General features: G+C 44.1%; 1 protein-coding gene across 1 annotated transcript in view; it reads left to right on the plus strand.

Annotated features, from left to right (window-relative positions):
- The first annotated feature begins 760 nt into the window (after positions 1 to 760).
- TEK (TEK receptor tyrosine kinase) overlaps positions 761 to 12,587 on the plus strand; it is a 131,794-nt gene continuing 119,967 nt past the window's right edge. Inside the window, exon 1 of the mRNA XM_083185453.1 lies at positions 761 to 967. Coding sequence (XP_083041579.1) covers positions 916 to 967 — 52 coding nt within the window. The 5' untranslated portion in view covers positions 761 to 915. The remainder of the gene's footprint in view (positions 968 to 12,587) is intronic.

Consider the following 12,587-nt stretch of genomic DNA (forward strand, 5'->3'; position numbering starts at 1 on the left):
CTGTATTTGCCTGCAATGAGCTGCCACCTACTGAAAGGCACACGTGACGGCATTCTCATATGCGCATGCCCAGGGGTTCTGTGCGGGCGCCTTTGCAGACCTGCACAGTCAGCATGGTGCTTGCACAGGGGTGCAGCCGTGTCCCCATGCAAATACGCAGTGTGCTGGGGGCGGGCGGCTGACGTCACATGACATCAACCGTCGCACTGTCTTCATCCTGGAGCCCACAGAAATAAGTCAGTCTCCACTGATTATATTTGCAAGCCCAGGAGAAATCATTCGATGGTTGCTGACCATCGAATGATTTCTCCTGCTGCGGGCACATGCGAGGGGATGTGTTTTCATAACACATCCTCTCGCAAAGTTGCAAGGGGATACAGCGGGGGGGACATTTTTCCAGGGCAGCGTGCACACTGGGACTCGGTAAGCTGCAATCTTCGTAGCTTTCAGAGTTAGCCAGAATGAGGCCCATCATTTCTTTAAAGATATTACATTAACAAACTCCTTGCTAAAATTCTTGGGAAAATGATATGGCCATAATAGGCACTAGAGGGATTCATTTTTATAAACCTCTCTTTAGTCAGTCTGCTTTTATCATACGCTAGTTAATGCCTGTGCATGGTTTGTACAGCACAACTTAACTATGTTTTCCATGTTCTAACAGAGTTGCTAATGTGAAATACCTTAAAGATCCTGTCTTTCACATCCTAATCTAAAAAGGAAACAGGAAAGGGGAACTTAAACTCCCAGTGCTTAGACAGCAACGCGGCAGAAGTAGACCAGTGTCCATGGGAAAGCAGGGAAAAAACAACTGTGTGTTATAGCAATACTGAGAACACAGAGGGACTAATAGTATGTGACCTGCACTAACTCTATGAACTGCCGTGGAAATTGGATGGATATATTTTGGAAAGCATGGATTTTTTAGCATTTTTTGTTCTCTTCATTTCCAGACTTCTGATTTCAGGTAGGAATATCCAGGGCCATTCATTAGACATGGTATGCCTATTGTCTGGAATCTCTTTGCTACTGTGTTTTTCTCCCCTCTGCTTTTATATCTAAGTGTCAACATTAACATCAGATTGACATGTTATTCTTGTTGTCAGTTTATTCATTTATTGTATATGACAAGCACATTATCGGTTAGGTGTATTTTACTGTATGTGTCACTTGTGATATGATAACGATTTAGGTGAATGAACATACACTTAGCACAATACCAACACACCATGATCATGAAGCATGCCAGTCCTTTGTTGTCTTACAATCATTGCTGAGTAATTGTTAGAGGCCTCTCATAAAGTGACACTTCATTACATGCTCATATTTGATATTATTCTATCTTGATAAACTACTGCAAAACTATGTTTTAGGCAATGTTGTCATGTCTACCATTTATGTAGATTTACCTACTAATGTATTCTTGATATAGGCGATTGTAATGTTTTAAAAATGGAATGAGACCACACTTGTATGGCTTCAGTAGATTTCTTCTAAGCACTAATAGGGGAAAAAGATAATCCGCTCCTATACATTTTTTTACGATGGCATATTTGTTTTGTCACATTTTAATTGCAAAGAAATCTACATAGAAAACCCCCACGAAGGAAAGCAATTGTAAACTGTGAAATATTAAAAAAAAATTTTTTAACTATGATTTAAAAAGAGTTTAGGCACGTTGGTCTGTACTTAGTTGAACATCCTATGGCATCTGTTTCAGTTAGTAGTCTTATATGGTAAGTGTCTATTCATTTGTAAATATCAGGGAACAAAATTTTTCAGTAAGGTCAGGGTATCGGGGACATGCACAAGGTCAGGGTATCGGGGAGGTGCACAATGGGTTCAGGGTATTGGGGATCACACAATAAAGTCATAGTATTGGGGGGCAGACACAGTAATGTCAGGGATTCAGGGACATGCACAATAATGACAGAGTATCCTGGATGCGCACAGTAAGGTCAGGGTATCAGGGACAGGCCCAGTATGGTCAGGGTATCAGACGCACAGAACATTTTATTAGACGATAACTATTATTACTGGGCCAAATAAGGACATCACGTTTCTCCATTTTAAGTCAGTCTTGTATTGCTCTAGCAGTGTACTTTGTATAAATGTTTTGTTGACTGACAAACTTCATAACTTGAACTATTTGTCAGAGAAGAGCAGGTTTTTGTCCAGAAGTTATATGTAATGTGATGGATTTATCTTCCCATCAATTTTGGCAAAATTGTGGTTCTCCATGGCTGAAAAGCAGACCCATACCATGATGTTACCACTGCCACAAGTCAACATTGCGATGGTACTACCAGGATGGTGTGCAGTGTTTGCTTGCACCCTGCTATTCTATCCACACCATTCAACTTACTTCTCAGACCACAAGACTTTGTGCCACATCTCTGCAGTATACTATGTAGCTTTTGATCTCATTGCAGGGAAAGATATGAGATTTTTCAGCTATGGCTTCTTATTTGCAACCTTACGATTAAGACCACTTTTGTGGAATGCCGTATAGATTTTGAACTATATTTCTGTAGCTTATTCATTGCAGTAGATTCTCAGTCAAGTGTACTTATCGTCGCTAGGTACATGCAATACTTCTACAAGTGAGGTATGGCTAGTAAAAACATTGCTGTTATTAATATAAGGCATAAACGATCATATGGGGTTTGCAAACCGACACTTCTTCATTAATCCTTCTGTGTTTGGTTGTTCCCAGCAGTGCGGCTGCACAGTAGTTTTATACCACCTTCACTTATAAACAATGACTGCGATGAGTGCTTAAAGGGGGTTTAATACATTTGTGGGGATCTTATTAATGCTTTTATAAATGTGTGTGTCATTAATTTTATCTCTGACTTATGTTGTTTATATGAAGGTGGTTCAGTAAATAAGCTAACAAAACCACTCACGATAGTGAGTGGTTATATTTACGCATTGAACTCATACAGTATTGTATTTCCACATAGTCCCAATACTTGTCTAAGCACTTGTTTCAATGGTACATCTATCCCAGCAAGGAAGAAATCAGTGTCAAGTGCCTGAAGCTAGTACTTGCTCATGTTGTGCACAGTAGCCACAGAGATGTTCAGTTCATTAGCTAACTCTGAGGCGTGTGACCCCCTGAATAAGACCTTCAATGTTGTACAAATTGTAATTTGTGGTGAATGTGCATGGCAGGCTAGATCACTACTCATCTTGAACATATTTTATAGGCTGTTTTCTAACCCTTTTTCATTCAATTGTGATTTCAAATGGATTTTTCCCCTATTGGCATGCCCTGCGTCTAGGTCTGAATCAGCCCCAATATGACTCATATGAGGTGCAGTCTAAGTAGCCGTGAAAGCAGTGGCCTGCCTGCTCTGGCAGGAAATGTAATTTAGACCATCCCGATGCATAGCTACTACTACAGAGGCCATGGTCAAACAGGGAAAGGGCACATGTCTTTTGGCCTGATTTAGACCTGCTCGAGTGTTCAAAACCCAGCGAGCAGGTAACCGCCTCCCCTCCGAGCATTCGCACTCATCCCTGTGCACGGCTGCGAATGCGTTGACAGTCGTGCACACAGGGGGAATATCACTCACCATTGAATGATTTCCCCCCTGCTCACAGCGTCTAGACTCACTCGGCACTGCGAAGACCATAAGGAGAAAGAGGTTGCTGCTTCCATTGGTTAAAGCTATGCACAGCAGCCAACAGGTGTTGTGTATAGCCTCAACCAATGGGAGCGCTACCTTGCGGTGGGCAGGAACAGCTGGAGCCGCCCATGTACTGCCTCCCTACATGCCCTGAGTATAGCAAGGAGCATGTACTGTAACCACCTGGAAATTAGCATGTAACCACATGTAACCCCTTGGCAATGAGCAATGAATCTAGGTCAACAAGCAAGAAACTCGTGGCAACGAGCATATAACCACCGGCAACAAGAAAGAATCCCCTGGCAATGAAATAGAAACCCCTGGCAATTAGCATGTAGGGTAAAAAAATGTATAATTAATGTTCGGGGCAGGGCATCGGAAACTTTTTTGGCTCGGGGGCACAACATTTCAAGTAACTCCACTTGGTGTGTGTCTTATAGATGCACCCCTTTTGAGTGGCCATGCTCTCCTTTGGTGCTCGTATCCGTTCCCCCTTGAGTGCACACTAATTCACTTTACATTTTCCATACCCCCACTTCAATATTTCCACTTCGACCCGTGGTCCATTATACATTGCATGGTTGCTCTCCCATAGGAGTTTTGCCCCTTGCCTCTATTACCTTCATAGGTAAAAGTCAGTGCTTTATGTTGGCGCCAGTTTGAAAACAGTATGTTTCTGATGGGATGATCTGGTGGCAGAGGCGGATTAAGACCTCATGGGGTCCTAGGCAAGTTACTGGTTTGGGGACCATTCTCAAACTATTGCTGCTGATTGCAGGCGGCATCAATAGAGTACCTTGGCGCATGTAGAGTCTACCGATAAATGCTCAGTTGCCTAAACATCGGCTTTGCGTAAGAATCTGAATCAGGCTCTAGGCCTTTCAGAAGAAGGCTTAAGACTTATGTCACATTTAAAGTAAATTGACTGCCCACATACAGTGGATGAAACCACCTTTGGAGTGTAGACAGGTCCATGTGATCTCATAACGTCATCGGGTAGTTGTGCAATGCCCCTCTGGATATGGTTTGGATGGCCAGGATATCTTTAAGGGGCCCCACTGCGCCCTAGACAGCCATATAAGTTGTCTTGTGGAAAATATGACCCTAAATGGTGGATCATCTCAGCTAATGCCACGCAAAATTACTTTATATTGAGCCCACATCATATTCAATTAGTGAGCGGTGGTCTCCTTTTCCTTGCAATTTGTTTGGCAGGTGCCTGTAATCAGGAGACGTCTTATATATAAGGGAACATTTATCTGTATTACATTTACATTAGTAAACAAAACTTTCACTTTTCACTGGGGACAGTTTCCTTCCACATGCAGTGTGTTCTATGCCTAGGCAAACAAATGAATGCGTTTGCACATTAAAAAGCCATTGAGCATCTGTATTTCTTTAGTTTAATATACTATCCTTATAGTTTTATCTATTTTATTTCCCATATAAATTATTTTAATGTTATGTTTACTTCAACAACAAGTAACATTCAAAAAAAGGCTTCAAAAACATTTAAAAAATTGTTATACTGATAATATTCATTGCTGGAGAGAAAGCATACATATTAATATTTATAAGAGCGGCTGACCAGGTCTGAATTGGAATCTGAAAGTTTGTTTGTCGGGGAAACCATCTATCTCACCGAGTAACCATACCCAGCATGTTAGCAACAACGTATCCCAACTTACAATTTTCGTACCTCATTAAACCCATGACTCAATACAGCCTAAGAAGGCAGTTGGAGACGCTATTCACTGATGATTTATTGGTTTGTAATATATATTTAGGATAACAATATATAAAAGAAAAAGTACTTTTGGGCACTGCCTACATTGTTTCAACATCGGCTCAGTTTTGTAAAGCTGTTTGGGTAGTGTGCAGTAAGCTGTGTATAGGGAGAGGAATCAGCATCAGAAAGAAATAAGTATTAGTGCCACTGTATAGGTCATTGGTATGGCCCCATCTAGAATACACTGTCTAGTTCTGGAGACTATGTGGTCATTCTATGTGCAGCCCCCCTTTGCAAATGGCTTCAGCGACTTGAATAGTAACCAAGCCATTTGCAAGAGTCGGGGCGGGGGCTTATGGCGTCGGGGATGAGAATTACCCATGGGAGCATCCAGCATTTGATGGGCATTCTCATGAAACCGCTGGACATTCCCATGGTTACATGGGTGGGCCGATGCCTTTCGGGGGTTGGCGGTTGACTTTCTTATCTTGATCCTGTAGCTTGGGTCCTCTTCTCCATGAAAAAAACCCAAATGGATACCTCTGAAAACTTATGCTTACCATCCCTTTGGCGTAGATTGGTACTCTTTGGTCCATCCAGGGGTTCAAATATAAGAAACTGGCAAAACTCAATACCATGGAGCCACCATTGATGGGGCCTGGTCATAAGATAAAGCACTATTTTGCGGAAAACAGGGTTTTTCTGTGCTTGAAGTTCGGGCTATTCATGGAGTAGGTTACCTTGGAGAAGTTCTTTGCTTCTCCTGTGGTGCCCCAGCTGTGTGGTTGAATGGCATCACCATACATTAGTATGGTGAGTGTGATTAATGAAGGAATGTAAAGCTCTGGTCTCTGCTTCTCCATGGCATTTAGCTTTGTCATCACAGGATGGCAGAATCTGAACATCTATGCAGAAGTTGCAAGCAAGCTAAGTACCCAGCACCCAGCACCCAGACATAGCTCTGCCCCCTGACCTTCCTGCAGCGTCCCGGGACCACAGGCACCAGCGCATGTGCAGAGGGACTCGCTGGCTGAATCCAACACCCCAGAAGGGGACCGAAAGAGAAGACAGCACCCTGGAACCCAAGATACCACATCACATTGCCAGAAAGGTGAGTATATATGAATTGTTACTTGCCAAAGCTATATATTGCATCGATCCTATGTAATGTATTGTTACAAGTATCCATTTTATGTAATGTACATGAACATATCCCTAAGTCTTATTGCAGTGCATTGCTGGTCACCTGCACCCATTTAAAAAAAAAAAAACAGGCCAAGCTTTGAATAAATATCAGTTTGCACCAAGACCACCCACCCCCACACCTGCTTACCAGCCTGTCCTCCCTACAAGGTCATATAAGTCATTTATAGCATGCAATCCCCCTCCTATAGACTTCCCTATGCAGCATCTTACATATTACTCAGTTAGCGATTTGCCAGTTCCTCTGTCACAGCAGCCAGGACCTCAATCAGCCTTCACAACCCTTGCCTGCTGCATATGGCAGCGCACTTCCGCACCTGCAACCCTCGGTGGCTGAATCCAGTCAAAGGTTACACCCCCGTCCCCCTGCAACCAGCTGCCTCTGCTCACCCAAGCACATACCGCTAACACCCCCCTTCCCCCAAGTCACTAACTGACGCTGCACATCCTGTCCGCACTCCCGCGCCACCTTTTTCCGCTCACTGCCAGGCCTGCTTGCACCACCGGAAAAAAAAGACATGCGGATGCCTTTTTATCAGGGCAGTCTTAACGGCATTGTGAGCCCTAGGCAAAGCAATGCACTGGGCCCCTACTTACATTTTTAAAACATATCTTTCTGTGGTGTCTCTCCACCTGCTATCAGAGGCACCAGTAAACTCCTGCTCGAAGGCCCCTAGAATTGTTGGGCCCTAGGGCAGCTGCCCAGTAAGCCCATGCGTTAAGATGGCCCTGCTTGTTAGGACCACCACCCATAGCATCCCCTGTGAAAGTATTGCGACACCACAGGGAACCACTAGGCTACAGCCTGCACAATTTGTCAGGAGAGTGTTCCTAAAACAATGATAAAAGGGCATAGCGACCATAGATCCTGCCCCACCTTCACTGTCAAAGTTACATGTATTACATATAAAGGTAGACTTTATATTAGCTGAGTATTGGGGAATGTGTACACATTGAAAGTGTAAATTATGGGGTGAAATATTTAAGTTGGTCCCTGTGTGCTAACACACTGTAGGGGGTTATTCTGGTTGATTCGCAGCCTTGCAAATCCACCAAACCCCACACGGGGAATGTCCGCCCAGCCACCCCCCCTCACAGCGCAGGTTCGCCCACACAGGCTGCGAATGGATGTTTAGCAGCCCGGCGCCCCCCACCCTTCTCCGCCCCCCCCTCCCCCACACACGCCGTATGGGGTGCGTGCACCCGGCAAACCAAAAAGTTTGCCATGGGTGTATGCACCCTACGTCTGCATATGCGCAGAAACGCGCCTGCGCGCAACATCGGTCCTCCGAATGAATCCCCACTAAGCGTGGGGAGGCGGTGGCGGGCTCCATCAGAATAGGATGGCAAACGCCGTCGGATGGCGATGCATTATCTGTGTGTAATATCTATCTATATATATATATATATATATATATATATATATATTTATATATATATATATAAGGAAACTCACTCACCCAATCTCCGTTGCAGGCAGAATAAGCAAGAAGGGACCAGCACTAGTTTTCGTGGAAACAAATTGTATTAACCCCTTCACGACATTTGACGTATATATACGTCATGGCCGGGAAGTACTTCCCGACACATGACGTATATATACGTCATGACTTTAAACTGTCACTGCGTCTCGAGACGCAGTGACAGAGGGACGATGTCTGCTGTCCCTGACAGCAGACATGTCCCTGCATGCCCAGGGGGGGCTGCGATGTCGCCCCCCCGTCGGCGATCGCTGTGATTGGCTGTTCAGTGTGAACAGCCATTCACAGCGTTTTCCGGTGTTACCAGCGAATCAGACGCTTGGTAACACAGGTGTCAATCACCGCCGGGCGTCAGGGGGCATGAGGGGGTCATCGGTGACGATGACACCTCACCCCACCCTCACCCCACCTGCCCCCAAGGCTGTGATTGGTCCGTGGGACCCACGGACCAATCACAGCCAAGGCGCGACATTTAAACTAACGGTGACTGCGCTGCAGACGCCATTCCGGTCTGGAATAGCGTGCAGAGCGGTCACCGTGCCTATCTGCCGTGATACTGACCTGATCCTTGCTAATACTTACCTGATCCTTGCAAATACCTTACCTGATCACTTGATCACTGCTTGTCGCGTGCTGGACGCTTCCTGGATCTGACTTCCTGAGACTTCCTGCTGCTGCTGCAGTGTGATAGAGAGATAGAGAGATAGAGAGAGATAGAGAGAGATAGAGAGATAGTGACAGAGAGAGCTATATTGTGTGTCTGCTACCCCCCCTTTTTGGGGGTGCAGGGGTTTTTTATATATAAATAACTGTCACTGCTGCTGCTGCAGTGTCATAGTGATAGATAGTGATAGATAGTGAGAGATAGTGATAGATAGATAGTGATAGATAGTGAGAGATAGAGAGATTTGTGTCTGCTACCCCCCCTTTTTGGGGGTGCAGGTTTTTTTTTTATATATATATAACTGTCAGTGCTGCTGCTGCAGTGTCATAGTGATAGATAGTGATAGATAGTGAGAGATAGAGAGAGATAGTGACATAGAGTGATAGAGAGTGTATATTTTGTGTCTGCTACCCCCCCTTTTTGGGGGTGCAGGTTTTTTTTTATACATATAACTGTCAGTGCTGCTGCTGCAGTGTGATAGATAGTGATAGATAGTGATAGATAGTGATAGATAGTGAGAGATAGAGAGAGATAGTGACAGAGAGTGATAGAGAGTGTATATTTTGTGTCTGCTACCCCCGCCTTTTGTGCTGATCACTATATCTGAGGTGATCAGCAACTTTTTGGGGGCGCAGAGGTTTTTTTTTTTTTATATATATACCTGTCAGTTGCTGCCAGTTGCACCAAAGGTTGTGCACCTGCTGCCCCTCACTGGTAATCAGTGTCGCATCACTGATCACCTTTTTTTTTTTTTTGTGGGTGCTGTGTGGTCTTTTTTTAATTTTTTTTTTACACACATTGTGATTTTGTGGGTGTCCTGTGGCCACTGTGCGCTGATCAGTGACGTACATCACTGATCAGCTTTTTCGGCACAGGGTTGATCTATTTTTTTTTTTTTTTTGATCAAATTCCTGTTGCCTTTGAGCGCTGTTCAGTGACGGACGTTACTGACCAACATCTGTGCTCAATTTTTGGCGCAGGACCTTTTTTTTTTTTTTTTTAACCCCTTCAATTTTTTTTTTTTTTAACCCCTTCAATTTTTTTTTTTTTAACCCCTTCAAATTTTTTTTTTTTGTATAAAGTATTTTTTTTTTCTGCACTACATACACACTACACACTACATACCCCCCGGGTTGAAATAAAGTTTGTACCCCCCCCTACACTATACACGTGTTGAAACATTTCACTACCAGTAACACAAAAATAAAAATGTCATCCCAAATGTCATCCCAAATGTCATCCCAGTCATCCAGAAGAATGTATTCAGTGGAGGAGGCATATGCCATGCTTGCTTCTGATTCTGACACAGCCAGTGAGGCAAGCGGGGAATTTGAAGGATTCGTCTTAAGCTCCTCTTCCTCCTCTGGTGATGAGGGACCCCCTCAAAGACGCCCCCGTAGAGCAGCTGAGACCCCCCCCCCAATAATTGATCTCGTATGGACCCCACCACCAGACAATTTTGAGCCCCAGGTTCCTGAGTTTTTGGCCATCCCAGGAATCCAATTTGATTCCACAGGTCTCAGAGAAATTGACTTTTTCAAATTATTTTTCTCTGATGATTTTATAAATTTAATGGTGGACCAAACTAATTTATATGCCCAGCAGTTTATTGCTCAAAACCCCACGTCATCATTTGCTAGGTGGACCCCTGTAGATGCAGTAGAGATGATGACGTTTTGGGGTCTGGTGTTTCATATGGGCATAGTAAAAAAGCCACAAATTAGGCAATATTGGAGTACAGATGTTCTGTACAGCACCCCATTTTACCGTATGGCCATGACTCGGACTCGTTTTGAGGCAATCCATAAATTTATACATTACACCGATAATGCACAGTGCCCACCCAGAGATGATCCCACCTTTGACAGGCTTTTCAAAGTCAGGCCGGTCAATGATCATTTCAGTGCCAAATTTGCAGAGCTATACATCCCTGATAAATGTATTAGCATCGACGAGTCCCTTATACATTTTAAAGGAAGGGTTAAATTCCGCCAGTACCTTCCCAGTAAGAGGGCAAGGTATGGCATAAAAATGTATAAGCTGTGTGAAAGCACCACAGGGTACACCCACAAGTTTAGGGTATATGAAGGGAAGGATTCAAGAATTGAACCGCCAGAATGCCCCCCCTCCCTCGTAGGTGTTAGTGGAAAAATTGTCTGGGATTTAATGCACCCCTTCCTGGATAAGGGTTATCACCTCTATGTGGATAACTTTTACACCAGCATCCCCCTGTTTAAGGCCCTTGGTTCAAGAGGTACAGCAGCTTGCGGTACTGTGCGTAAGAACCAAAGAGGCCTCCCAAAAACGCACATTGCCCAAGTAATGAGAAGGGGTGAAAGCAGGGGAATATGCACCGAAAATATGTTGTTGGTCAAATATAAGGACAAGAGGGATGTCCTTATACTGACAACAATTCATGGAGACAGTACCACCTCCATCCCTGTACGAGGTACCAGTACCCACACCTCAAAACCAAATTGTATCCTAGATTACAATAAGTACATGGGCGGAGTGGATCTTTCAGATCAGGTACTGAAGCCGTACAGTGCCCTGCGGAAAACAAATATCTGGTACAAGAAGCTGGCCGTGTATATCATCCAGATGGCACTGTATAACGCTTACGTGCTATTCCGTTCTACCGGCCAGAGGGGGACATTTATGCACTTTCAAGAGGAAGTCATAAAGGGCCTAATATTTGGGAACCAGCAGGCAGAGGGCCCCAGTACTTCTAGTACTGGCCCCCGTATTGTACCAGGGCAGCATTTTCCCAACGAAATCCCCTCCACTGCAAGAAAGGGCAGGACACAAAAAAGGTGCAAAGTTTGCTATAAAAAGGGAATAAGAAAGGAAACTATTTTCCACTGTGAAACTTGCCCCGACAAACCCGGCCTATGTATAAAGGAGTGTTTCAAAATATACCACACATCTATGGATTATTAGGTTCATCATTTCACCGTGCTTCGGGGGTCTTGCTAATGCCACATAGCACCCACCATTCATTCCACCAGAATCTGAGCTGCAAAATCCAAAAATCACTCCTTCCCTTCTGAGTCCTGCCATGCACCCAACTGGTATTTTTTGGTCACATGTGAGGCATTGCCGTACTCTGGAGAAATGGGGGCACAGATTTTGGGGTGCTTTGTCTCCTTCATTCCTTGTGAAAATGAAAAATTTTGAGCCAGAACTGCATTTTTGTGTAAAAAAATGTAATTTTTCATTTTCACTGCCCAGTTGTATCAAAATTGGTGAAACCCCTGGGGGTTTGAAAAGTACACTATACCCCTAGATGAATTCCCTGAGGAGTGTAGTTTGCAAAATGGGGTCACTTGTGGGGGGGTTCCACTGTATTGGTAATGCAACATAGCACCCACCATTCATTCCACCAAAATCTGTGCTCCAAAATCGAAAAAATCACTCCTTCCCTTCTGAGTCCTGCCATGCACCCAACTGGTATTTTTTGGTCACATGTGAGGCATTGCCGTACTCTGGAGAAATGGGGGCACAGATTTTGGGGTGCTTTGTCTCCTTCATTCCTTGTGAAAATGAAAAATTTTGAGCCAGAAGTACATTTTTGTGTAAAAAAATGTAATTTTTCATTTTCACTGCCCAGTTGTATCAAAATTGGTGAAACCCCTGGGGGTTTGAAATGTACACTATACCCCTAGATGAATTCCCTGAGGAGTGTAGTTTGCAAAATGGGGTCACTTGTGGGGGGGTTCCACTGTATTGGTAATGCAACATAGCACCCACCATTCATTCCACCAAAATCTGTGCTCCAAAATCCAAAAATCACTCCTTCCCTTCTGAGTCCTGCCATGCACCCAACTGGTATTTTTTGGTCACATGTGAGGCATTGCCGTACTCTGGAGAAATGG

Source organism: Crinia signifera, chromosome 1, assembly GCF_055691185.1.
Source record: "Crinia signifera chromosome 1, ASM5569118v1, whole genome shotgun sequence".
NCBI classification, from domain to species: domain Eukaryota; kingdom Metazoa; phylum Chordata; class Amphibia; order Anura; family Myobatrachidae; genus Crinia; species Crinia signifera.